Genomic DNA, 26510 nt, shown 5'->3' on the forward strand with positions numbered 1-26510 from the left:
CTGCATATCAAGTGATACATGTGCTGGTTTCAGCAACCAGTAAGGTCACAGTGTATTTACCGAATGTATGTATCTTGGGTTTTAGAGGAAAAATGCTGGGGATGCACAGTTCTTGCCAGCTCCATGTTCTTTTTCATCTGCCACTTTGAAAAATCCAATTTCTACTGCATCGTAGACATTTCAGTTTTTCATCAAACCCTCATATTAATATTTTGCAGGAAAATAAGAATTAGAAGAATGCTTTAAAGATATGGAAGGTATGATTTCTTAAGCTGCCAATGGGAAACTTCCACTTGCGATAAATTTATTTTATGAAGCAAACCTTCTTTTTAAAAAAATTTTATTGAATTTATTGGGGCAACATGCTTAATAAAATTATATAGGTTTTGGGCATACCATTCTATAACACATAATTTGTATATTGTATTGTGTGTTCGCCACCCAAAGTCAAGTCTCCTTCTGTTGCCATTTATACCCCCTTTTCCCTGTTCTACCTGTTCTACCCACTTTTCCCTCTGGTAATCAACATACCGTTGCTTGTGTACATGACTATTTTTTGTTTTTTGGTTAATACTTTCAACTTGTTCACGCAGCCCGCCAATTCCTCTCTCCTCTGAGAGCTGTCAGTCTGTTTTCTTATCTGTGAGTGTTTCTATTTTGTTTGTTACTTTATTTTGCAGGATGATGCCCAACCAGCTGAGCCATACCAACCAGGGTCATACTTTTTTCCTTTAAGGCTTCTTGTGTGTGTGTGTATGTATGTATGTGGAGATTTATATGTGTATGAGTTAATGGAATAGTGTATTTATGTATGGAGATTTATTTCAGATAATTGGTTTATGTGATTGTGCGTGCTGTAAAGTCTGAAATTGATGAGTGAGACTGGCAATTTGCAAAGGAGCTGAAGCTAAAGCTTCTCTGCAGGGTAAGTGGAAGCCATCCAGCTTCCTCACCCAGGTCCTGGGTAACTAAGAGGAACGGTGTTCTCATAGCCTTGGAAGGGCCTGATAACCAGTGTTCTCATAGCTTTGAGACTGCGTCTGACAAACTAATTCATAGAGCTATGTTACGTTATATAATGTTTTGGCAGTTTTCTTTGTTCCCCTCTAGTACTTAAACAGGTAGGGGCTTCTCACTAGTTAGACTCATACCTTTAGCCAGCATGGCTCACCCACCCGTGAATAAAGGCACATCAAGCATCCCCATGGCACTGTGCATTTTCTTCCATCTCCTGGAGGCAAGAATGGATCTACCTGGCCTTGATCGGTTGCAACATAAGCTCTTTGGCTTTTAACATCTTTCAACTGATTAGGTCAGGCTGTTGCCCACCCCCCCATTATCCAGGGCAATATTTACTTAGGGTGAAGTAGTTGTCAGTGTTAACCACGTGTACCAAATGCCTTCACAGCATTACCCGCATTAGTGTTTGATTGAATCACTGAGCACTATCAACTAGCCAAGTTGATATAAAACTATCACATCAGAAGACTTCTCCAGACTTGAAATTCCAATTATTACTACTTGAGGAAACTTTTTTCTTTGAAGACTTAGATTTTCAAGGAGAGCATTACTTAAACATAATGCACTTAAAAATTACATTACAAAAGAGATTTTTCTCATTTTCGTCTGATTTCTTTGCAAATCTCAGTTTATCACAGCTTTATCTCAGGGTGTTCAGGCCACCAGAGCTAATTTGTGAGTCAGCAGCTGAAAAACTGAAAAGAGGTTGTGCTGCTTTAAGTGAAGTCAGCAGCTAGGCCCTCAGGTGGAGTCACTTCCTGCGCTGTGATAAGGCTCACCTGGGCAATCTGTCACTCATTACCAGGGGGCACCTTCAGCTCAGCATGGTAAGTGACTACTGTGCTTGTACCTTGTTGCCAGCGTTGCTTTGGTGTTGTATCAAATTTTGCTCATCATATTTAGCCCTCTTCCTTACCAGGTGATTCTTAATCAATTCTTGATATGAGAAAAGAAATTTTTAAAGAACCATTTGTTTCTTTTAATATCCACGTTTGAAGCAGATTTAAATAAACTCTATTCAGCTCTTGTTTTTGCTGCTTTTAGCAAAAGCATAGTTAATATGCAGGTGTTCATTGCCTTTAACCGAAATGCTGAAGCATGAACTGCTGCTTCCTTTAGTTTTTGCATTGTTTTTAGACCTGGCGTGCTGATTTTTCTGTAGAAATCAATTACTTCACCTTCAGTTGTAATTTTTGAGTTTCTGGGGACTTCACACCCAGGTTACCCATTACTGATTTCATAAGTGTGTGGCAGGTAAAGTGCATGAACATCTTTGTTCTCTTGAGTTTAGTCCTTTGGGGACCACCTCTTAAGATCCACTTTCCCTTTAATCTCTATCTTTCAATCACAATAATTTTAATTTCTCAGAATTTTTAATTTTGAAATGGAAGTAACCTTTCAAACTGCTTTTTCATCTTTGATCTTTTCACTCCTGTCAAACATTTTAAGGGTGTTTAAATTGTTTTGCTCTTAAAAATGATGTCTTCCTACATGAGGGATCCTCATGGTAATGGAAATGTGTCTTGACTGTATTAATTCAGTATTCTGGGTATGATATTTACTATAATCTTGCAAGATATTTCCGTTGGGGAAAATGGGTAAGAGGTATAGGAGGTCTTCTGTATTATTTCTTATGACCATATATTAATGTGCTCTGACATACAATATTGATATTCAGTGGGTATTTTATAATATTTTGTTATTTTATAGTTTGGTTAATATTTTTTAAACTTTATTTATTTATTTTTAGAGAGAGAAAGGGAAGGAGAAAGGGAGAGAGAAAGAGAGGGACAGAAACATCAATGTGTGGCTGTCTCTCAAATCCCCCTATTGGGGACCTGGCCTGCAACCCAGGCACGTGCCTTGACTGGGAATCGAACCGCTGACCCTTTGGTTCCCAGGCCAGCATTCAATCCACTGAGCCACACCAGCCAGAGCGTTTGGTTAATATTTTAACATAGTTTGGGAAGGAGGAAAAAGGTAAGAGAGGAATAAAGTAAAAATAGCATTTTGTAACCTGGGACACAATTATGTTACAGACTCACCTGCTTCTCAAACCAGTAAGGGCAAAGGTTGGTCCTTGTTGGGCCAAATGTTCCTGCTGAGTTTGCAAAAGACAGTGCCACTCCTGTGTCTGAACTATTTGGGTAACAGGCCACAGAGCAGCAATTTTAAAAATAAAAGAAATTTTTATCCTTACCTGAGGACAATTTTTTATTGCTTTTTAGAGAGAGGAAGGGAAAGAGAAAAACGTTGATGCAAGACAGAAGCATCGATTGGGTAGCTCCCAACAGTGCCCAGACTGGGGACCACACACACCCTGACCGGGGACCAAACCTGCCCACCTAGGTATGTGCCCTGACCAGGAATTGAACTCTCAATCTTTTGGTTATGGGACGATGCCCCAACCAATTGAGCCACACTGGCCAGGGCAGCAACTGTTTTTTTTTTTTTTTATGTTGGTGATTTTTTGTATGTGATTATTGTGAGTAAATGCCACGTGTGCATCTGATGTGGACTGGGGTGGTCAGCAGCTGAGGAGGGATGCTGTGAGAGAAATCTACACATAAGTAGTTTTCATGCTGTGGAAACAATGAGTTCCCCTTCCCTACTTTTAAAATTTTACCTAAATCTAGGGATTTAGATGAGTTTTGATCTGATTATAGCAGCTATTGTACTGAGATCATTTTAAAGTCCAACAGGACTTTAAATGTAGGGGTGTGAGGAGGTTCTTTATGGTGGAATGTGTCGTTTTGATTTTTATGTGCCTGAGAGTTTGGAATATCGGTCGGTACTAAGTGAAGTGCTTTCTAAATCAAGTTCACAGCCTTTGTCAGGAGAGACTGATAGTTGTACAGAGAAGAAACAAGGGGGAAGTATTCAATTAGTGAGACTGAATTTCTCATAAAGCAAAAGGACTATGTTATGACTTGTAAATCAAGGAGGCAAAGTACAAGGCATGATGTGCCGAGTGAGGATAGAGTCCAAGTCTGATTGCAGGGGTGTGTCCGGCCAGGGCCTCCTGCCTCCCTCTGACCAGGAGTCTTTTTGTAGTTGAATTTCAGACCTTGGGAGAGTACCAAGGCAGGGTTGCCTAACAGCTTATCAGGCAGACAGCCTGACGGGCCCCATGTGATTCAAAAACAGCCTTATTGCCCTGTAAGACACCTGCTTAGACTTGTCCCATGTCTACCTGCAATCAAAACTCAATTATATTAAAATCAGCAGTTCCTGTCACTTTCAATTTTTAGGATTCTTTCTTTTTTTCTCCTTAGATGAATAGATATTGTCTACTCAATAAATAAAAAGGTTTTTTGAAAAACCTTTTTTAAAGGCTTTAAAAAATATGAATAGTGATTTAAAAGTGGGTTAGGAGAGTAGAGGCTGATGATGGTAAAGGAAAACAGTAAAGTTTAAAATAAGAAAAAAAATCGCTATCCAGATATAACTATAATTATATTTTTATATATTTAAAAAATACTCTTTCTATATTTTTAAATGTATTTGACATCATACACTATATAACTTATACAACTTATATAATTATTACTTAACATTTTATCATAAACATTTTCCATGTCATATTTTTTTTTGGTAAATATTTGAGGCTTGCATTCCATGCCATCATATTGATGTACATTCCTTTAAATGGTCAACAATAGGTGAACGATTAAGTAGATTGGTCCTTGTTTTATCACCCTTATAAATTATAATATTTTGAATGCCATTGTACATTTTTAGGTTATTTCTTTTCTTTTGTATTTGTTTGTTGATGCCATTTGCCTATGTATATAGTAGATATCTCAAGGGCTTTTTAAAAAAAATCAGTGTATTTAAAAATTATCTTATGTATATCTGAGTTGTGAAATCTATTGCTTATTTCCTTGGTAAATTTTTCACTACTTTTAAGCTTAGAACATCCTTATTAATCAAAGCCCATATGAATAGCAAATGTCGCTTGCTATTCTCAAGATATGAAAAGATAACATCATTAATTTATCTGTTATGGTTTTAATATGTGTCAAATCTATACATTGATATTGGTTTTATTCTTTCTGATAACTACCTAATTTTTTTCTGGATAAGACAGCTTGATTTTGTGTGTGTGTGTGTGTGCGTGTGTGTGTATATATATATGTATTTTTCTTGATTCATGCTTAAGCAGTTACACAATAGGTGCCTAATTTATGTTATTGAGAAAAACATCTTAAAGGAATCAACTTCCTTGGTTCAGTTGTTCCTGTATCCTGGTTTTTGATTTGCATGAATACTTCCAATTTGCCTCATAATAAATTCCTCCTGTTGGTGTAAAGTACCTGGTGTCTGTCAGTTGTAAGAAGAAATGCTGAGTGACGTGACTCATGAGCTCTAGAGAGGCCTGCTCAGTTCTAACTCATTCTGGCTTATTTCAGAGGGAGTGCCTTTCCATTCATGTGGGCCAAGCTGGTGTCCAGATTGGGGATGCTTGCTGGGAACTCTATTGCCTGGAACATGGAATCCATCCGGATGGCTTTCTTCTCAACAGTAAAAAGGATCAGTTGGGAGTTGCTAAAATGGAGCATAAGGATGCCTCTTTTGATACTTTCTTTTGTGAGACAAGAGCAGGGAAGCATGTGCCCAGAACACTCTTCATTGACCTAGAGCCAACTGTTATAGGTAAGATAAGGTTTATGTTTTAGTGTACTTTACCAGGGCCACAATCAAAACAAACAAATCAATGATTAGTGGGTGGGGCTGTTAGATTATACAGTCCAGTCTATATAAATAAGATTATGTAGTGTTGGCTAGGGAGGCTCAAGTGATCTTTCAACAGCTCCATTAGGAAACATTGTCATCTCCAAGTTACAGGTGAGGAAACTACACCTTAGGAAGGTTAAAGAACTTGCCTTAGGTAATTGAGTTATCCAGGGTTGAACTTCTGTGATTCTAGGTTTGCCTTCTCATAAAGCCATTCTCTTTGAACAGAAAGCAGCATAATTGAGTGAAGGAGAAAATGTAAAATAGTTAATACAACACTAATAAACGTATTAAGTTAAGCCATATAAAATTGCCAACAGATGACCATTTTTTACAAAAAAATGTCAATTTCATATGCTACAACCTCATAATAATAGAAATTTCTGTGAGTTACAGAGGTAGTCATCCAAGGTCTCCTCCTGAGGAAACAGCATTTGCAAATTCAGAGGTATAGAGGAACGTGCAAGTTTAACAAGAGTTCAGCATGGCTGGACCTTCCAGTGTGAATAGGAGGGTGATGGGAGAGGAGACTGGAAAGATAGTTGGGTCTGGGTCATGGGCTCAGGTGGGGGAAGAAATGAAGTATGGTCAGAGAAAGAATTTTGCAAGTTTTAAGATTTTAGAGTTAATAGTTGTGAGTGATGATGACTCAAGTGGAGTGGAACTGAATGGCTTTAGGGTTAAGGAACCCATGGAACAGTCAAATATGTGTTTGAAAACCAAGGGGGGGTCCCTGAGGATGCTGGGCCAGGTACTTAAGTCATTGATCAACATGGAGAAGTTCAGGAAGTTGAGTGAACAGAGTGGTACTGCTGATTTCTGAGAGAGTGGCTTTCACTGAGAGAATTTATGGAACTCACTACCCTTAAGATCTCAACTGGACATTGTCATGAAGAAGCAGGCTTCTGTCAATTCCTTCAATTCTACCCTTTCATTGAACTCAGACTTAGATCTTCTGGTGAGAAACAAAGAGCCCACTCAGAATTATATTCCCACTTATGTCTTGTTTATAAATATAGCTTTAAAAAACCCCAACTTTGGTAGGATTTTGGGGGGTATGTGTATGTTAGTTAAAAGTCATTTAAACTCAATTTTAGTAAATTTAAACATTTGGGGGTGTACAAAATTTGTGGTCATATTATATACAGAAGAGCAAGGTGACCTGAGAGAACCATCTTGCTCTTAGAAAATTAGTGCATTTCCTTTAAGGCAGTGAGTTTCCATGACTAACTATGGATGTCTGGAGCTAAGGCCAAAGATGTATATAATAAGATGAATTGGCATAAATGTATGCCATGAAGTCAAATTTATCATTATTATATATGATTCTTGTTTAATGGGCCATGCATCATGCCCTATGATCTCATTCAAGCCTCATAATAGCTTAGTGGGGTAGGTCTTGTTATTACCCTTATTTGTGAGGTAAAATAATTGAGGCTAGAGATATAAGTACTTGCTCTATAGCTAAGTGAGGAAGGCAAGGTATAAATGTAGGATATTAATTCTTGAACATATGCTCTTTACTGCTATGCAATGCAGCAGCACACTATAACAACCAGAACAACATTCCAAAAGCCTGCTTAACCCTCAAAACACCACTGCAGAATTCTTCATGAGCCCTGCTATTTGGGTAATTCTAAGGTAGGGGAGTGGGACATGGGCCTCTGACATGCTGTTTTTCTTATGCTTCCCAGGGTTTTAAAAGGCAATGAAACCAGGCAAGGGTTGTACTTGGTTGTATTGGATACTGCCAACATCTTACCACCAATTTACCTGCCACAAGCATTTATGTTAAATTTATTTGAGTTGTGTGGGCATTTGAGCATGCCACACCTTCTTTGTTGAAGCATATTTAATGTATACTAGTAATAATTTGCATTGGTATCTTCTTTCATACTTTTCCAGCACACTGTTGGCTCTTTGTGGATTAAGAAATACTTGTCTTAAAATGCCAAAAAGCCACAGGATGTGTGGTGGGTTGAAGAGTGTCTCCTAAAAGTCTATGTCCACTCAGAACCCCAGAATATGACTTTGTTTAGAAATAAGATGATGTCATACTGGATTAGTGTGCCCTAAGTCCAGTGATCTGTATCTTTATAAGAAGAGTGAACACCCAGGGGAGAGGGCATGCATGATAGAGGCAGAGACTGGCATGATGCAGCTGCCAGCCAAGGAACCCCAGGAACTGTTGCAGTCCTCAGACCTTGGAGACAGGCACAAAGCAGATTCTCCTTCAGAGCCTCGGGAACAAATCAACACTGACTACATCTTGCTTTTAGGCGGCTGGCCTCCTAAATAAATTTCTCTTGTTTTAAGAGCCACCTGGTTTGTTGTTATTTGTTACGGCAGCTCTAAGAAATGAATAGAGGGTATATGATGGAAAAGCATACTTTCAATTTGTAGCATACTAGTTATACCTTTTCCTAGACTAAGGAAGGCCAAGTCAGCAGTTTAAACCCATTGCTTTACCACAACATTGGGGGAGGAGAGGAGGGGGAGAAGTGGGGAGCCCTGGTCCAGGGCTGTGTGAGAATTAGCAGAAGGCTAGCAGTTGATGGAGTAGAGTGGCTGACCTGCTTTTCCCTCTGCAGATGGGATTCGAACAGGCAAGTACCGCTCACTCTTCCACCCAGAGCATCTCATTAATGGGAAGGAGGATGCTGCAAATAACTATGCCCGAGGCCACTACTCTCTGGGGTCAGAGATCATCGACCTTGTGCTAGAGAGAATCCGAAAACTGGCAAGTGGCTCTCTTCTTCTCAGCTGGGTTGGGGGAAATGTGCCCGAGTGCCTGGGATTCTTTGGGACACCTCCTAAGCATCACCAGCAGTTCTACCACCAACATAATCACCACCTAACCTCTCTCCTCAGAGCCTCCTGCTGTGCTCAGAGCTGGGAAGTATCCTGATGTGGGCTTTGTTCACACTGTGTTATGTAGGAAAAGCCAGGCTTCACACCTTTTGTATAGCCCCATTTTCTATTTTTTCAAAAAAGATTTATTAAGGAAATATTTTATTTCCCCCCTGCTTTATTGAGATGTAATTGACATACAACATGTAAATTTAAGGTATACCACAATAGGATTAGTTAATACTCCTATCCCCTCACATAATTACCTTTTTAAAAATTTTGTAGTGAAGACATTTAAGATCTACTCTCCTTGCAACTTGCAAGTAAACAATACAATATTGTTAACTATGGTCACCATGCTGGACATTGGAGGCCTGGATCTTGGCTTTATCTTCTAAAAGTTTGTATACTTCAACCAAAATCTCCCCATTCCCCTCCCCCACCCACTCTGGTGCTTAGCAACCACTATTCTCTTCATTTCTATATGTTTGGCTTATTTGAATTCCATATATGAGTGAGATGATACAATATTTGTCTTTCTCTGTCTGAGTTACCTCATTTAGCATAATGCCCACAAGATCCCTCCATGTTTGCAGACACCAGGATTTCCTTTTCTTTAATCACTAGTCCCCATCTACCCTTGGCTTCAGCTAACTCACAGTTTATCTTGTTATCAGAGAGTTCCAAAGCACCCTAAAACTTGTAATTTTTCAATAGTAACCACCATTTGTAAAGTTAACAAGACACCTGAAGATCCTACCTGAAGATTAGTTACTCTGTTTACTGACACTTAATTCTTTAAGGACGTGTGTCTGGAAAACACTTTGTTGAGGACATGTTTTGGTATTTGCCATAATCACTAGGTAATACAATGCCTTTACACCAGCCCAGTAGACTGACTGGTCATACAAACTTAGGCCCTTTGTTTACTATGGGGGGAAACTATGTTGCTTCAATGTTTTGCTAGTCATTTTCTTTGTTATTGATAGAGACCTTGCTTTAGATCACATACAGATATAATTATGGAGGGCAGCAAAAGACAGTTGGATATTTATACTTTACTTACAGTAAATCTCTATTGCCACCTCAGAAGTAATGACTCAAGAATGTTTCAAAATAAATATGTTTGTTGTGCAGTTGATAATGGTAAATCAGTCCTTCACGAAAGTTTTGGTTTGTTTTGGGAACCACTGCTTCTTGGTTTATTTGACTGAGTTTTGATATCTTGTTTACTTTCCCAGGCAGAGCAGTGCAGTGGACTGCAGGGATTTTTGATTTTCCGAAGCTTTGGCGGAGGCACTGGATCAGGATTTACATCGCTCTTAATGGAACAGCTGTCGGTACAATATGGCAGGAAGACTAAATTGGAGTTCTCTGTCTATCCAGCCCCCAGGATCTCCACTGCTATAGTAGAACCTTATAACTCCATCCTCACCACCCATTTCACATTAGAGCACTCAGACTGTACCTTCATGGTGGACAATGAGGCCCTCTATGACATATGCCATCATAAACTTGGTGTTGAACGCCCCTCTTACACCATCATTAATAGGTTAATAAGTCAAGCAGTATCTTCCATTACTGCTTCCCTTCGGTTTGAAGGGTCCTTGAATGTGGACTTAAATGAATTCCAGACCAATCTAGTACCTTATCCAAGAATACATTTCCCCATGACAGCCTTTGCCCCCATCATTTCTGCTGACAGTGCCTACCACAAGGACTTCTCTGTGTCAGATATCACCACTGCTTGCTTTGAATTCTCCAACCAGCTGGTCAAGTGTGATCCTCGACTGGGGAAGTACATGGCCTGCTGTCTACTCTATAGGGGGGATGTGGTTCCCAAGGATGTGAATGCAGCAATTGCAGCCATGAAGTCAAGAAACTCCGTTCAGTTTGTAGATTGGTGTCCAACAGGTTTCAAGGTGGGCATCAACAGTCAACCACCCACAGTGATGCCAGGGGGCGAAATGGCCAAGGTCCAGCAGGCTGTCTGCATGCTGAGCAACACCACAGCAGTTGTAGAGGCCTGGGCCCGCCTGGATCACAAGTTTGACCTTATGTATGCCAAGAGGGCATTTCTACATTGGTACATCAAAGAAGGCATGGAAGAAGATGAGTTTTTAGAGGCCAGGGAAGATCTGGCCGCTCTAGAGAAGGATTATGAGGAGGTGGCACAAAGTTCCTAATGCATATGTGATGGTGGAAATGAATGTTAAGTGCCATATTTACTTTTTAAGACATTATACAGTTAATGGGTAGAATTCCCTTGATTAGAAGAAGAATGAAATCAAATCAAGTAAGAACATAAGTTCCACACTAAATTAAATCAGCTGATATTAACAATGAGCACATCTTTTCTTGTCAGTATAATTCAGCACTGCTACCTGTGAATCTTCTAAGCTTTCGAGTCCTTTCTGAGTTATGTATGACTTTTTTTTTGTTCTTTGAATAGAAACCTGGCTATATTCTTTGCTGTTTCAACCATGACACTATGAAACCCTGTACTATATCTGAGGTGGAACACAGCACAATTTTGATTATTAATGTTATTTCCTCCACATCTATACTTTGTACATTGATTAAATAATGAGCATTTTCAGTATAATTTTTTTTTGCTTCCAAATGTGGGGCTTAAGGTCTCAGTTTGCTTTTTATACAAACAAACAAACAAAGATATTCTTGGGTCTTTCACAAATTTGAATCTGTGTGTCTTATAGGTCCTGTAGGTGAAAGTGATCTCTTTCAGCTTTCCTTCCTTGATGAGGTGTTCTCAAATTGTGGCCCACAGAACCCTATATCAGAACCATTTCAGAAGTTTCAAAAAAAAATGTAGATTCTTAAGCTTCACTATGCACTTGCTAAATGAGAAACCCTGGGGATTGGAGGCAGGGTGATCTGAGGATTTGAAATTTTAAAAAGATACTTAATGGCCCTTGTTGGTGTGACTCGGTGGATTGAATGCTGGCCTGCAAACTAAAAGGTTGCCGATTCTATTCCTGGTCAGGGCACATGCCTGGGTTGTGGGCCAGGTCCCCTGTTGGGGGCATGTGAGAGGCAGCCAACTGATGTTTCTCTTGCACACCAATGTTTCTCCTTCTCTTTCTCTCTCCCTTCTCCTCTCTCTAAACACAAATAATAAAATCTTTAAAAAAATAAAATAAACACTTAATGGAATTAATTTTTGGTATTAAACAGTATTACTGCTTGGTAGTAACCCATTTTCAAATGAGTTATAATTTAAAATAAAAAAAAATTATAAATGTGTTAAAATCACTAGCCAGATTTTTAAAATCCATGATGTTTATTTAGCCTAATAGTTGGAATTAGGTGAACTAGATATTGCAAATGTGTTTGCTTGGGCTGGTGTTGCTCTTGAGATGATGGCTGATACTTTTCAGGTGACTCATTCATCAGATGTTTACCTTTCAGCCTTGGTCCTCTGGTTGTCCTCTCTTTTGGCCTGGACATGGTCAGTGGTTTTGGTCTGGTAGGTCCTATACCTTGGCTGAAGGTGTAAAGTTGTGTGTATTATAAGATTTACCAAACTGCAATGCTGCTACCTTCTTACATGTTTTGCCTGGACCCTAGAACTGCTGGTCCATCTTTTACATGTTCCTGGTACCTGTTTCTACACATTCAAATCCCTGCCCTGAGGTGTGGCCTTTAAAGAACTCCATTTGAAGATGTACTGTTTTGCCTGTTTTCAACTCCAACCATTGTCACTAAAGAGGCCAACAGCCACAGCTTTGGTGAAAATGGTATTTAGATATTTGTCAATACCTGTGAAGAGACAGTTTTCCAGCCCACACAACTATCAGCAAGTTTTTGCTCAGTCCTATCTCAGAGTATTTGTCTGGGCATTCTTTGGCCTTGGCTTCCAAGGCCCTGTACCAAGAGCTCAATCTATGCTGACACCTAAACAATAATCGTACCAGGGTTCCCTTGGGAACAAGGACAGTTAATCCTAAGATGCACGCAGGACTTCCAATACAATAACAGAGTAATGAATATGACTCTCACTCTCACCTCTGACTTGCTGTGATCGATCAAACATTTGGAGGACAGTTAAAAAATGTATACATTTTTTTTCCTCCCAATAAAGGGAGTGATTTGGTGAGCCTGATTGTTACTCTTATCAAATCCAATGCAGAGTAATAGTGGACTGTCTGGCTCTTTATATAAGTGTGGAAGAAAACCTTCAACATTTGAAGGAGCCTGTACTGGTATCCCAATTACTGGGGGAACACTATTTTTTTCACTTAACCTATGTTTCTCATGTTTACATTTTAAACATTATCTATCTTATTCAACTGTAAATAAAGCTATTTGATGACCTAAGTACTATGGACACTTCACATATTGTGAGCTTTAGGGTTAGGTTTCCTAGAGATTATTTATCAAGACTCAAATACTTTTCTTTAGGCTGTTTCTTTTAATCAAATTTGTCACTGTAAAAGGGAAGATGTAACATGAAAGAAATATTTAACTAAATATTAGGAAAGATGGGTCCCATTCATGGCACTATTATGATCTTGAAAGATATACTTAGCTTTCCCATATCTTAACAGCCTCATCTTGGACAAGGTTATTTATAAGACCCTTTCCAGTTCCAAACTTTGTGAGTCTAAGAATTGATTAATTTGTGATGCTACCTGTACAATGCCATACATAGATATGAGATTTACCAAACATTGTTCTTTATTATTCATGTTACCTCTCTATTAGTTTATTAAATATTCATTAAAATATTTTAGTGGGTACCCTAGAAATTACAACATTCAAACTTGACTTATTGGTATGCACTAGTGTTTTTACCATTGCTGGGCAATGAAAAGATCATAGGATTCTTCAACTTCATTTACTATCCTGCCTTTTGTGCATTTTTTACCTTGTACTTTAATGCCATACATATTTTAAACCCTACAAAATATTGATTATTAGTGTGTTTTTAAACAGTAGATGTTTGTTTAGATTTTCCCTCATTATTATTCTTCATTCCTTCTTCCATTACCATACTTCCACCTGGCATCATTTTCCTTCGGACAAAATAACTGCCTTTACTCTTTCTTAATGTGATCTGGGGTTGAAAGGGAATATTTGCCCTTTTTTCCTTTAAGAGTGAGGCCACCTGAGCTAATGATTGAAATGACTCTGAGGAGTATCAGTACTAATTAAATGTGATCTTGAGTCAGGGACTGTCTTATTCATTTGTGTCTCTATGATGTCAGGCATGGAGTTGGTACTTAGTATTTATTAGATTGAAAAGCATGAGGAGTTTACCTTATTTCCTACCTGATTTAAATCACATCCATCTGACTTCAACTTCTTATGTTCCTCTTTGATCTCCCCTTAAAATTATCTTAAATCTTCACATGTCCTCTACTATCCCAGAGGAAAGACCTCTTCTTTTCAAGGCCACTTCTGATTTGTGCACCTTCTCTCCTTGACTCTTCTTGACGACCTTGTTCTTCCATGTCCCTGTATGTTCTCTCTCCCTTTCTCCATTGACCTCTTCTCTCTTCTTGTATGTCAAGGTCTCCTCATTAAAAAAAACCAGTATCCTTTTCTGCATTCTATTACTCTTATACTGTCACATCTTTCCACTTCATCAAACTTTCCAAAGAATATACATCTGTTGCCTACAACTCATCTGCTCACTTTTTAGCCTTCGTTATTTGGTGACCTCCCCATCATTCTACTAAACTATTGTCTTAAAGACCACTGATCATACCTGATTTATCAAAACAATGACTTTCTCAGCCTTCAGATTTCTTGACTTTAAGCATTTGTTAATTTTTTTTTCTTGAAACTTTTCCTTTGCTTGCTGTGGCACTACTTGGTTCTCCTCCTCATCAGACATCTCCACAGACTCCTTTTCTCCATCATCTTCCCCTAATGAAGATGCCTTTGATTCTCTTTTCTGGTTTTTATCTTATTCATAACCACATCAGCTCTACATGGGTACTGTGATTTTCTTTCTCTCTTGAGTGAATTCTGTGCTGGAATTTCTCCCTATTGTACTGACCCTGTCCTCTCAGATGTTTTGCCTATAATTACATTTAACTTCTTCCAAGAAAAACATCATTTTCCTCTAAAGAAACCTGTTCTTCCTTTGGTGTTCTGTCTTATGTCATCTTCTCCCCAGTAAAGCAGAGTCTAAGTAACACCATCATTTTTTATTGTTCTCTCTTTTCATTTTTTTTTTTAATCTTCACCTGAGGATATTTTTAAAAATTTCCTTTAGAGAGAGAGGAATGGAAGGAGAGAGAGAGAGAAATATTGATTTGTTGCTTTCTTGTATGTGCCACAACCAGAGATTGACCCCGCATCCTGGGCATGTGCTCAGACCAGGAATCCAACCTGCCACCATTTGGTTTGTGGGACAATGCTCCAACCAGCTGAGTCACACCAGCCAGGGCTCACAACCCCTTCCTTTTTCTTCTCATTGACACCATCCTAGCTCAGGTCATCAAATCCTTTCCCAGTCCCTAACACACTTGTGTCTAAATGTTTTTCTGCTTCTCACTTTGTCTTCCTGATCCATCCTACTTACTACTTTGTGACTGAATGTTCTGAAGCCCAGCTTGGATTATTCTGCTCCTTATAAAAGGTTTTAATGATTCTCCATTGTTGTAGGCATGAAGTGTAAACTCCTGCATGTGATATGCCGAGCCAATTACCACTAGTTACAGCTTAAATTTCCAGTCCCATCCTGTACTTTGCTGTCATGCATTCCATTCAAAGTAGACTCTCCCCACTTCTCAGCATAGATTCTTATCTCTCTCCTATGTCTTGTTCCTTCTCATTGCTTTCTCTCATTTCCTGTAGGACCATGGGCTGTAATTCCTATTGCAAACCCAGTTCAGATGTCACCTGTTCCATGTAGCTGCTTGGGACTCTTCTTCCTCATGCCTCTTTGAGCTACCAGAGCAATCTGTATTATCCATTTACTCCCACTCTAGGATTCAAGGGGCAAGGTAGGTTTACAGTTGTAGGTATGTGAGACACAGAGTTAATGCTTGTATTATTATTTATTAATTGTATTATTTTCCATACACACAACTATAAACTTACAAAACTACGCTTACTCTGTATTGTAAATACTGAGTGATGAAACTTTTTTTCATGTACATATCCTGCATAGTGCTTTGAACTTTTATTAGGCTTTTACTAAGTACTTAAAAAATTTTTTTTAAATGTACATGTATGGTTTCTCTTTTCAGACACTGGAGGGCAGTGGTGAAATGCTTAAATACTGCTCAGTTGTTTGTATGAGTGTTGCTGGTCTGGAGGGCATTTGTGTACATGTGTGTATGCATTCTCACACACGGAAAAGACCATTTATAGGTTTTTCTATTGTTTTTAACAATTAATAACCTACTGAGATTAAGATAAACCAACAAATTATTACATAAACTTTTAAGTTCAGCTTGTGAATCTTATTATTGCTAAGTCTAGCAAACTTAAAGAATCACTTTTAAAGGGAATATACATGGATTTTTGTTCCTCTTTCTAATCTTAGAGAAATATTCTTTAGTATTTTATATTGCCTTAATACATTTGATATATTTCATTTTATTTTAAGAACTTTAATTGTCTGATGAATTTTCTCAATACTCTATTCAGATCCTTGCTTATTTTTCTTTTTTTTTTCTTTTCTTACCAATTTTTAGTAGCTCTTTATATATGTGATCAATAGACCATTTATCTTTTATATGAGTGGCAAATATTTTTCCAAATTTGTCATTCATTTGTATTTTGACTTTGCTGCTGCTGGTGGTGGTACTGTTAGCTGCTGGTGTGTGTGTAGGTTGTTGATTCCACCATGCAGAAGTTCATTTTATGTATTTTTATGACTTATCACCAAGCTGAAGAGAGTGGAACCACAGTCCCTCTCTGGGAATCTGGCCCTCAGGGTCTGCTGCTGGAGGCCATCAGACCATCAGGGTACTTGCTGATGTCTGTTGTTAGTGGACTTTAACTCATATTAAACTCTCTCATCTCTGAATTTCTCATATATTCTTTATACTAATTGCTAGTGCTTTGTAGTCCATAACATATATTCCATGGAGGTATTTGCTTTTCTTTCATTTTGGTTTTGTCTGTTTGCTTAGATGTTAACTCATGGAGAGCAGAGGTCTTGCCTCACACATCAGCACCATGCTGGGCAGTTACTGTGGGTTCAGGGAGCACCAATTAAATGCTTTGTGGCCCTATGTCCTAGCAGGCTATGGAGGATGTGGGGCTTCCCAAGAGGGATAACTGAAAGCTCCCTCTGCTGTCTAGCCCAGGTACATCCTGGAAGCAGACCCCTGGCTGTGCCCCTTGGGTGGGACCAGGGCCATGGAGATGGATCTAGATTGAATGGCAGCGGACAGAGCCCTCCCTGTTTGATCTTTCCCAACCTCTTCTTTACTCTCCCTAAGGCCTCCAAGAACCATTCACATCCTGGGAGAGATGGGGAATTGACTCATTTTGTGCTCTCCCTCATTTGCCTTCCTTTCTGAGAGAAGAGTTTTAGAGGCAGCTGGCTGATGGGAGAAGAACTGAAACAAGTGAGGGGTTCAAGAAGCCACTGGCTTTAATGGAAGCAAGAGAGCAGGGAAGGGATTTGGTGGTGGGATGGTAACCAGTGTGTCTCCTTGTCTTCCACTCTTGGCTGGGGTTGGTGTGCGGAGAGGAGAGGAGCACCACTGGGTGTCCTCTTCTCAGCCATGGGACCCTCAAGAGGAAGTGTGGAGAAGGAGAAAAGAGACACAGAGCATAGGGAGAGACCTTAACAGCTTTGAATCATGAAGGTGGGACAACACTGCACATCTGTGTATTGTACAGAGGAAGGATTTGGGCTAGAGGCAGGAAAGGATCAGAGGGGTTGAGCAGCGAGGCAGCCTATAAAACTGCACCATCCACACAATACAAACTGGTTGGGTGGGCAAACCCTCCCCATCCTCCCTGACCTCCGTTCTTGTCCTTGATGGGCCTCGATTCACCTTCCTGCTGGCCTTGATTCTACTTCTTCCGTCCAATCTGTGCCATCAGATGAGCATTGGCAGCTGCCTTGGCTCGCAAGTTCTTGGCCTTGGCGATGTTGAAGAGGATGTTCATGATGTTAGTGGGGACATCAAGGGACAGAGTGAGCTTGGTACGCTGGTCACCCTTGGCCTTGTCCTGGTACATCCTCCCCCTGAGTTGTGCTTGGGACAGGTATTTGTACGGGGGGCTTCCAGCTCTACCGCCATCCCCAGGGCTGGAGAAGGTCCTTTTTTTCTTGTTTTCCTCCTCCTCCCTCCCCTCATCCTCTTCTGAGGATGGGTCTTGGCTGGGCAGGTAGGGGAAGCCTCTTTTGCTCAGCAGGGATGCATCCTCCAGCTGGCTCTTCTTGGCCTCAGGCAGGGCTGTGTCGATGCAGCAGAAGATGGACTGGGCTTTGGAGAACTTGTGGGATAAACCCATTCCAGGGGCCCCTATGGGCAGTAGCAGCAGCATCAGGAAGTGGGCCGGCAGGAGCATCTCTCCCTGTGGTAGAAATGAGGGAAGTGGGAAGGGCTATGAGAGGGTTCAAGGCTCAGAAGGACTGGGTTAAAATCCAGTGCAGCCCTGTTAATGCTCTGCTACAACAGTTCTCCAGACCAGCAGCATCATCTGGAAACTTGTTAGAAATGCAGGTAATTCTCAGGGGACTGAGTTGCAGATTCCCCGCCTCCCCATTTACCTTTGTTTAGGGTTTGCAGAGTAAAGGAAAAGAAACTCTCCACACAGAAAAGCTATCTTTTGCTCCTCACCAAAGTCTAATTCCTAAGCAAGTTTCTCCTCTTCCATTTTTTGGGTTCCTTTACCATCACCTCTAGTGAAACACCGCAAAGGTTTACATTTCCCTGCTACCTGCTATGAAAACATTGAGCCCTATGTAGTTAGATTTAAGGGGTAAAGCTCTACATTTATATTTTTCTCACTTGTATACATGAAACTCAGTTATTGTTTAGGGTTGTTACAGCAGTACCTTCTCTGGGTGATCTACAGATATACACTTACTTCTGAGAGCTGCAACAGAGTCCAGTCCTAGAAACTCGGGCTGGCCTGAAATCCAGAGTGCCTATGAGGGAGAGAGTACCTGAGGGGGAAGGCTTCAGGGTGGTGAAGCCAGAAGGCATAGCTTTCCCCCTGCCAGCTCCATTTTCCAGTGGGGCGAGGTAGGGAGGAAGACAGAGTTATTTCCCATTTTACCCAGTGTTTGTCTGTAAACACTGGTAAGAAGTTGAATTAAAATAATGAAGAATGTAAAAACATTTTAGAAAATGTGTCTGTAAACCTAGGGAAGCTTTAAACATTTCAAAAATCACGGTCATGAGCACAGGAGTGAGCTGTTTTCCTTTTGTAGACTCGTGTATCTCACACACACACACACACACACACACACACACACACACACACACACCCACCTCTAAGCGGTTCATTCTCTAACTGAGCGGTGAGGGTTTATTCATGAAAGGCTTTTCCTCCAAAGAGGGAGGATCAGCCAGGGGAAAGTTGACAGGTTATAGATCATTGGCAGAATTTGTATTGCTGCCACATTATTTAATCCATTCTCAGAAGTGGGTATGTGTGTGCGTGTGTTTGCTAGATTGCTATGTTTGAGGAGAAAATTGGAAACAGGATTTCTCAGAACACTTCGGCATCAAATGGAGACTTCAAACATCCATCTATATGCTACCTCCCCTTCACAGGTAACAGCTAGTTATGCAGGTATTGTCCAATGTCCTCTGTGTAGCAAGGGGGAAAGAACTCCGGGCTTTGAGGGCAGAGGATCTCAGTTCGAAACTTCCCTCACCACATCCTAAAAAGGAGACTATCTGCCTCACAGGTGTGCTGAGAGAAGCAAAGGAGATGGCAGAGGTTGAAAGACAGTGGCACATGATAGGCAATAATTTCAAACATCCTACTGCTCCTGCAGGCAGTGGGGAATATCCTGTAGTTTCTATCTCCCATCCCCATTTGTAGACTATACCCAGGGCCACTTTTCATGTTCACAATTGGATTCTGTTCAGAAAAATAGATTTGTATAAACCCACTCTGCCTTCAATTTATTACCTTTTGCAAAGCAGGTGCTTCTATATCAAAAAAAGGGGGATCATTTTACTGCCCTTCAAAACTTCCCAGTGGTTCCTTTGGATCCATTTCTCTTTATCTAAAACACCGTGGTGTCTTTCACCCCTCATATCTCAATGCTGTCCAGTCCCCAGCACCTCCTGCCTAATTTAGGGCAAATAAATTTATCTTTCATAAAGAAGTTTCTAAGCAAAATCTTACCCAAGAGTGGACTTCCCTCTGGAGTAGAGATGCTTGGTGAGGCAGACACAGCTTCAGGACCAGGAGATCTGCCCAGGGAACATCCCCCTGAACTTCTGTCTCTTCTAGGATCACTGGCTCCTTTTCTTGTACTGTTTTCTCTCTATGGAGACTGCACCACTCCCTGTGTGTGTATGTCAAAGTGACAGATCATAGGGAGGGTCGTAATTCCAGATGTGGTGTCTACACTAGGATGCTGATTTTGTTTAAAATACAACCAGAAGCAGCTGTCCGCGTCATGGAGATGACAGACACTGTGTATCCTTGACCCCTCCTACCTGCACTCCCTCACAGCCCTCCCCACCTCTCACTTCCCCTCCTGTCCTAGCAACTTGCTTGATTGATGAAAAAGGAAAAACACTGTTGAACTGAGAGGCAGTTTCTTTGAAGAGTTTTATTACTGATCTTAATGCTTACTAATTTCAGCCTTTCTATATCCTTGTCACCCTAACCTGCCTTTTAGACATTTGGAGCCAGGACCTGCTTTGAATGTAGAGAAGGTGACTTGAAGTTCACCTGTTGTCTTGTAAGACTGTGGGCTCTGGCCTGCAGTGCTGTCTCACAAAACTCAATATAATTGTGTTATCAAAGGGCACACAAAGGGATAGGCACAGTGTACCTAGACCTTTCGCTGGGAAAGTGCTTAATTTTACCCATTTACTCATCCATTCATCCAGTATTTGGAGGGCACCTGCTGAGTGCCAGGTATTGCCAGGGCCTGCAGGAATTCAGGAAGTTGAAGCTCCTGTTCTTACAAGACATTTGCACTTTAGAAAGATACATAAAAATGAAGCCAATTTTCAGTGTGACAAATGTCACAGCACAGAAGGGAGCACCCCTGTCCTGGAGACTCAACACAGGTGACATGTGCCAAGAGAGCAGAGCATAGGGGTTCAGACAGAAAGGTTTGGGTGGAGAGCACCAATGATAAGAGGGACTTGTGGGCAGGAGGGTGAGTGGGAGATTGGCGGGTGGCAGGGTTTGGGATGCTGCTTCATCCTGGGATGTACTCTGAATGCAGGTTAGGAAGTTAGGATTTTACTCTAAATGTAGTTTAAGCAGGGATTTAGACAGAGAGGCAATAAACACTGGGTTTCTTTTCTTACTAATCAGTGCTTTCTGCTCTCAACTTCCTAGAAAACTTCCCCACCTGAGGCCAAACAAAGCTCCATGGGACTAAACAACATCTTGGCATCAGTGGCTGGTAGCTGTCCTCTGAGCCCGCTGCCTCCTCCTCCAGACAGGCAGGCCCATGGGTTCCCACCAGACCATCCTGGGTTGGCCTTGGCAATGGCCAATGCTTCTAGGAACTCCTGCATGTGAGTATGCAGGGTGTCCCATGGGATCCTCGTTGGCCTGGGCAGTGGTGTAAGGATGTCGTACTTGTGATTAAAACCTCAAGAAGTAGTCTATTTGCTTTGCAATTTGAAACCTTTCCTGGCTGCATCTAATGGAACATTACACAGAATCTAAAAAGAAAGAGGGTGGTTAGTGAACAAAACCCACCAGGGTATGATTTCCAGTAAATAGTGATTTCCCTTCACGCTCCCGCTGCAGTTTGTGTGTGGCATTCTGCTCTGCTTGCACTTCCTCTGGTCATGTGAGCCATTGGTCTCTTCTGCGAATTCAGCATTGGAAGGTCGTTTAGGGATGTAAACCCCTGTAGAGAGTATATGGAAGGCCAGGGTGGGCAGAAAAGCTGATTGCTTTGTAGGTGAATAGGAATGGCTTATATTTGTAAAATTCATTTCTCCAAAGTGCTCGAAGCAGTTATACATAATAACATAGTTTATTTTATCAATGTTTGAGTGGGGCAATATAAGAAACATAAGCATAGGTATAGGAAAAAGGAATTAGGGAATTGCAGAATGCTTGATTTATAAGAATGAGGTTTTGCCTTGGTGTCAGGAAGGAGAATTTGCACCTCTGCCTCTGTCGCTAGCTTGGCTGTTTGATTGGGGTGATCATATTCTCTGCCCCTGTTTCTGGTTTTACCTTCCCTATTTTTCTAACAAGGTTGGCGTCAAGTTAGTATTTGTAAGAACTTGATAAAGTTTTACATGGACACCGAATATTATTGTCATGCTTGTTTTTCAATTCTCTCTTTATTTTCCCATACTGATTTTTAGTTTGACTCCACAGTTGCTGAAGGGGGTATGCTAATCTCCCCCTGTGTTTGTGGGTTTGTGAATTTCTTTTTGTAAGTCTGTCCCTTTTCACTTTATGTATTTGGAGTGGGGGTACATACAAATGTCCCCTTTCATCATTTTACTGCAAACCCCTTTATGCCACATAACATTTTTTTTTGTCTTAAAGTCTGCTATACCTGATGTCAAACACACCTACTTTAGTTTTCTGTTGGTTAACATTTTTTTTTTGTGCATGAATTTCTGGTCTTTTCTGTGTTAAAATTCTTTTGAGAGTAGTGTTTATTTAAATTTTAAAAATCTACTCTAACAAAATTCATTTTAACAAGGCTGTTAACACATTTATACTAATAGTGATGACTAATGTATTTGAATTATACTCTGCTGAATTATTTTGTGTTTTCTAATTGCCTCAGTTTTCTCCTATTTCTGTTTTTTTCTTTTCTGTATTCTGTTGTTTTGACTGATTTTTTTTGTTTTTATTTTTATGTTTTAATTGAATTTATTGGGGTAATATTGGTTCACAAAACCATATAGGTTTCAAGTGTACCACTCAATAAAACATCATCGAAACAGCGCATCATGCGCCCATCACCCAGAACAAAGTCTCTTTCCATTGCCCTTTATCCCGCCTTTGCCCACTTCCACCTTCCCCCACCCCCTTTCCTTCTGGTTAACACTACACTGTTGTCTGTGTCTATATGTAATATAATATAATGTAAAGTTATATATACAGTTTTTTACTTAATCCCTTTACTTTCTTTCATCCAGCCCTTCAACCCTCCTCCCCTCTGACAGCTGTCAGCCTGTTTCATGTGTCCGTGCCTCTGTTTCTATTTAGTTCTTCAGTTTATTTTGTTCATTAGATTCCACATATAAGTGAGATCATATGGTATTTGTCTTTCTCTGACTGGCTTATTTCACTTAGTATAATGTTCTCCAGGTCAATACATGCTGTTGCAAAGGGTAAAATTTTCTTCTTTTTTTAACAGCTAAATAGTATTCCAACGTGCAATGTCCCATAATTGTTTTATCCACTCATGTCCTGGTGGACACTTGGGCTGCTTCCAAATCTTGGGTATTGTTAATAACATTAAAATAAACATAGGGGTGTCTATATACTTTCAAATTAGTGTTTTGGGTTTATTTGGATATATTCCCAGAAGTGGGAATCCTGGGTCAAAAGGCAGATCCATTTTTAATTTTTTGAGGATCCATATTGTTTTCCATAGTGTCTGCACCAGTCTGCATTCCCACCAAGAATGCATGGGGATCACTTTTCTCCACATCCTTACCAACATTTGTTGTTGGTGATTTATTGATGATAGCCATTCTGACAGACACGGATATGATATCTCCTTGTGGTTTTCATTTGCACCTCTCTTATGATTAGTGACACTGAGCATGTTTTCATATGTCTATTGGCCCTCTGTATGTCCTCTTTGGAGAAGTGTCTATTCAAGTCCTTTGCTCATTTTTTAATTGGGTTTTTTATATTCTTGGCATTGAGTTGAAATGTCCAAAATTTTACTGCTTGTGTTTTCTTCTAGAATTTTTTTTTTGTTTTGTTACTTATATTTGTCTTTAATCCATCTTGAATTTATTATTGTGTATGGTGTAAGTTGGTGGTCTAGTTTTATTTTTTTGCTTATATCTGTTCAGTTTTTGCAACACCATTTATTGAAGAGACTGTATTTACCCTATTGCATGCTCTTGCCTCCTTTGTCAAATATTAATTGACTATAGAGGTGTGAGTTTATTTCTGTGTTCTCTGTTATGCCCCATTGATTTTTATGCCTGTTCTCCTGTGAATACCATGGCCTTATAGTATATTTTGATACTAAGTAGTGTGATACCTCCATTTTTTTTTTTTTAAGATTGCTGAGGCTATATAGGGTCTCCTGTGGTTCCAAATAAAGTTTTGGAATATTTGTTTTACATCTGTGAGGCATGCCATTGGTATTTTAATAGGAATTACACTGAATATGAAGATTGCTTTGGGTAGCCCTGACATGTTAATGATGTTAATTTTTTCTATCCATGCACACAGTATATGCTTCTACTTATTTAATCTTCCTCCATTTCTTTTTTTCCAGTATATTATAATTTTCTAAGTATAAATCTCTTATCTTTTAGGTTAAATTTATTCCTAGGGGTACATTTTTTGGTGGTAGTAGTAAATGAGGTTTTTTCCTTAGTTTTGCTTTCTGATATTTATTTCATTATTGGTGTATAAAAATGCAACTGATTTCTGAATATTAATTTTGTATCCTGCTATTTTGTCAAATTCATTTATTAGATCCAGTAGTTTTTTGGTAGACTCTTTTGAGCTTTCTATGTACAATATCATGTCATCTGTGAATAATGAAAGTTTTACTTCTTTCTTTCCAGTTCGTATGTCTTCTATTTCTTCTTCTTGTCTGATTGCTGTGGCTAGGACTTCCAGTTAATAAGAGTGGTAAAAACAGATATCCCTGCCTTGTTCCTGATCTTAAGGGAAATCCTTTTAGTTTTTTCCCATTGAGCATGATATTGGCTGTAGGTCTATCATAGATGGCCTTTATTATGTTGAAGTATGATCCCTCTATTCCCACTTTGCTGAGCATTTTTATCATAAGTATTGCTGGATTTTATCAAATGCTTTTTATGTGTCTATAAAATCTAGAACAAGATAGAAATAGCAAAATTTTGTATGCATATGTATATACATGTACATATGCGTATATATACACATATACATATATGTACTGCAATTAATCTTATATACCTGAAAAGATATTCAATGGGTATTTTAAATGCCTTTGTTTTTGTGAACTGTTCTAGAATCATAGAATGTTTGACTTGAAAGAGGCTACATAATCTAGTTCATTTTACTCATTTTTCAGAAGAGGAAACTAAGGCACAGATGTGTTAAATTATTTAGATAGGGTTACACACAAGTTGTTGCCAGAGCTCAGACCTCCTGATGTGAATATTCTTGAGGGGCTTCTTTTTACAAAGCTGGATGTGCTGCATTTCTGACCCCGAGAAGGAAACAGAACTTTGCCTTGATTGAGTTAGACATGGAGCCTGTAAGTGAAGATAATATTATTGAAATAAAATAAAAATGAAAGATTTAGATATTTGTCCAAAAAGACAGGTGTAGGGATCCCTCTATTACATTGAGATTACATTGAGATTACATTTCATCTCTAATAATCAAAGAAAGGCAGAGAATGTGTGTGTTTTTTTTTTTCCTATGCTAGGGCTAGGTTAGAAGGCACTAATAGCTTTTGATAATGTAAAATCATGTGATTCATTTCCATTATTAAAGTAGAAGAAGCAATTTAAATTAAAAGGGGTGTGCCTGTATACATGTGTGTGTGTGTTCAGGGAAAGTAGGGGAAAGTAAACAACACATAGATCTGAAGTTCTGGCCAGTGATTGTAATGAGGGTAAGGACAGAAGCTGCCGCATGTAGAAAAACAGGTTCACTCTGTGACGCCAGATCACTGGGTGGAATGGGCAGAGCCCTCAACTAGTGATGCTGTTTCTTGTTTTACTTCACAGGCCAAAAGGTAAACACCCCTTTGCCAGTTCTGCTACCCTCTAACAATGCCACAGCCTCCTTAGTCTAAGAAAAAAAAAAGGAATGTGAGTAGGATGAAAGACATATCTTGATAAAGTTTCTTTTCTTCATTCTACTATTGTAGAAATAGTCGATAAATTCAGTCACCTCTCCAAAATGTGTTTATTAGATACCTAGTAAGTATGAGGAACATAGGTGCTTAGTATGATAGTACTTAGTACTAAGTATTATAGGAGCCTGGTGTTCAAAATGTGGTCTAGTGACCAGCAGCATCAGCACCCCTAACAGCCTGTTAGAGATGCAGAATCTCAGTTCCCAGAGCTAATGAGCCCAAATCTGCATTTTAACCAGAATTCCAGGTAAGAAAGAGCAGTTATTATTCCTACTATAAATGACTTTGTTACAGAAATAATTTTTGTAGACAAGTTTGAGAAATCAGACGATCGACTAGAAAGTGAGCCTCTTGAGAAGGTTAGAAATGATCAACTTTTTGATTCTTTGTGGAATCCAGCTTGACTTCACCACAGCAAAGCTAAGGGGAATAATGCCGCTTTGGTCCAACTAGAGTCTGTAGCTTTGAGGACATTTGTGTCATGATGGTGGGGAGGTGGATGTGGGGGAATAAAAAGTACTACTCAGTAGTTTCATGTAAGACATCCCAGAAATAGCTCTTTGGGCCTCGGGATGGTGTGTCACCATAGGTCCTATGCCATTCAGACCAGGGCATGGATACCTCAATTTCTAGCCTGGGAAAACTTTGGTTACATGTATTTGAAGCCATAGCATAGATATTAGTTTATATTCTAACTTTCCATTCTTTCACTGCATTTTCAAACATTTAA

General features: G+C 39.6%; 2 protein-coding genes across 3 annotated transcripts; one reads left to right on the top strand and one right to left on the bottom strand.

Annotated features, from left to right (window-relative positions):
• The first annotated feature begins 1788 nt into the window (after nt 1–1788).
• On the top strand, nt 1789–11209 carry TUBAL3 (tubulin alpha like 3). Of its 2 annotated transcripts, XM_045857896.1 has the most exons (5): nt 1826–1847; nt 3249–3369; nt 5433–5676; nt 8349–8497; nt 9849–11209. In XM_045857896.1, exons 3-5 carry the CDS (start codon nt 5574–5576, stop codon nt 10791–10793), a joined length of 1197 nt encoding a protein of 398 aa, XP_045713852.1. In that variant the 5' UTR covers nt 1826–1847; nt 3249–3369; nt 5433–5573; the 3' UTR covers nt 10794–11209. The 2 variants fall into 2 exon arrangements, with proteins under 2 accessions (XP_045713851.1, XP_045713852.1); XM_045857895.1 differs by lacking the exon at nt 3249–3369 and having other exon boundaries at nt 1789–1847.
• Nucleotides 11210–17616: 6407 nt separating this feature from the next.
• On the bottom strand, nt 17617–18117 carry UCN3 (urocortin 3). Its single transcript, XM_045858248.1, has one exon. It carries the CDS (start codon nt 18115–18117, stop codon nt 17617–17619), a length of 501 nt encoding a protein of 166 aa, XP_045714204.1.
• Nucleotides 18118–26510: the final 8393 nt, after the last annotated feature.

The sequence above is a fragment of the Phyllostomus hastatus genome, unplaced genomic scaffold (genome assembly GCF_019186645.2).
Source record: "Phyllostomus hastatus isolate PE091 unplaced genomic scaffold, TTU_PhHast_1.1 phas_scaffold_1674, whole genome shotgun sequence".
Classification (NCBI taxonomy): domain Eukaryota; kingdom Metazoa; phylum Chordata; class Mammalia; order Chiroptera; family Phyllostomidae; genus Phyllostomus; species Phyllostomus hastatus.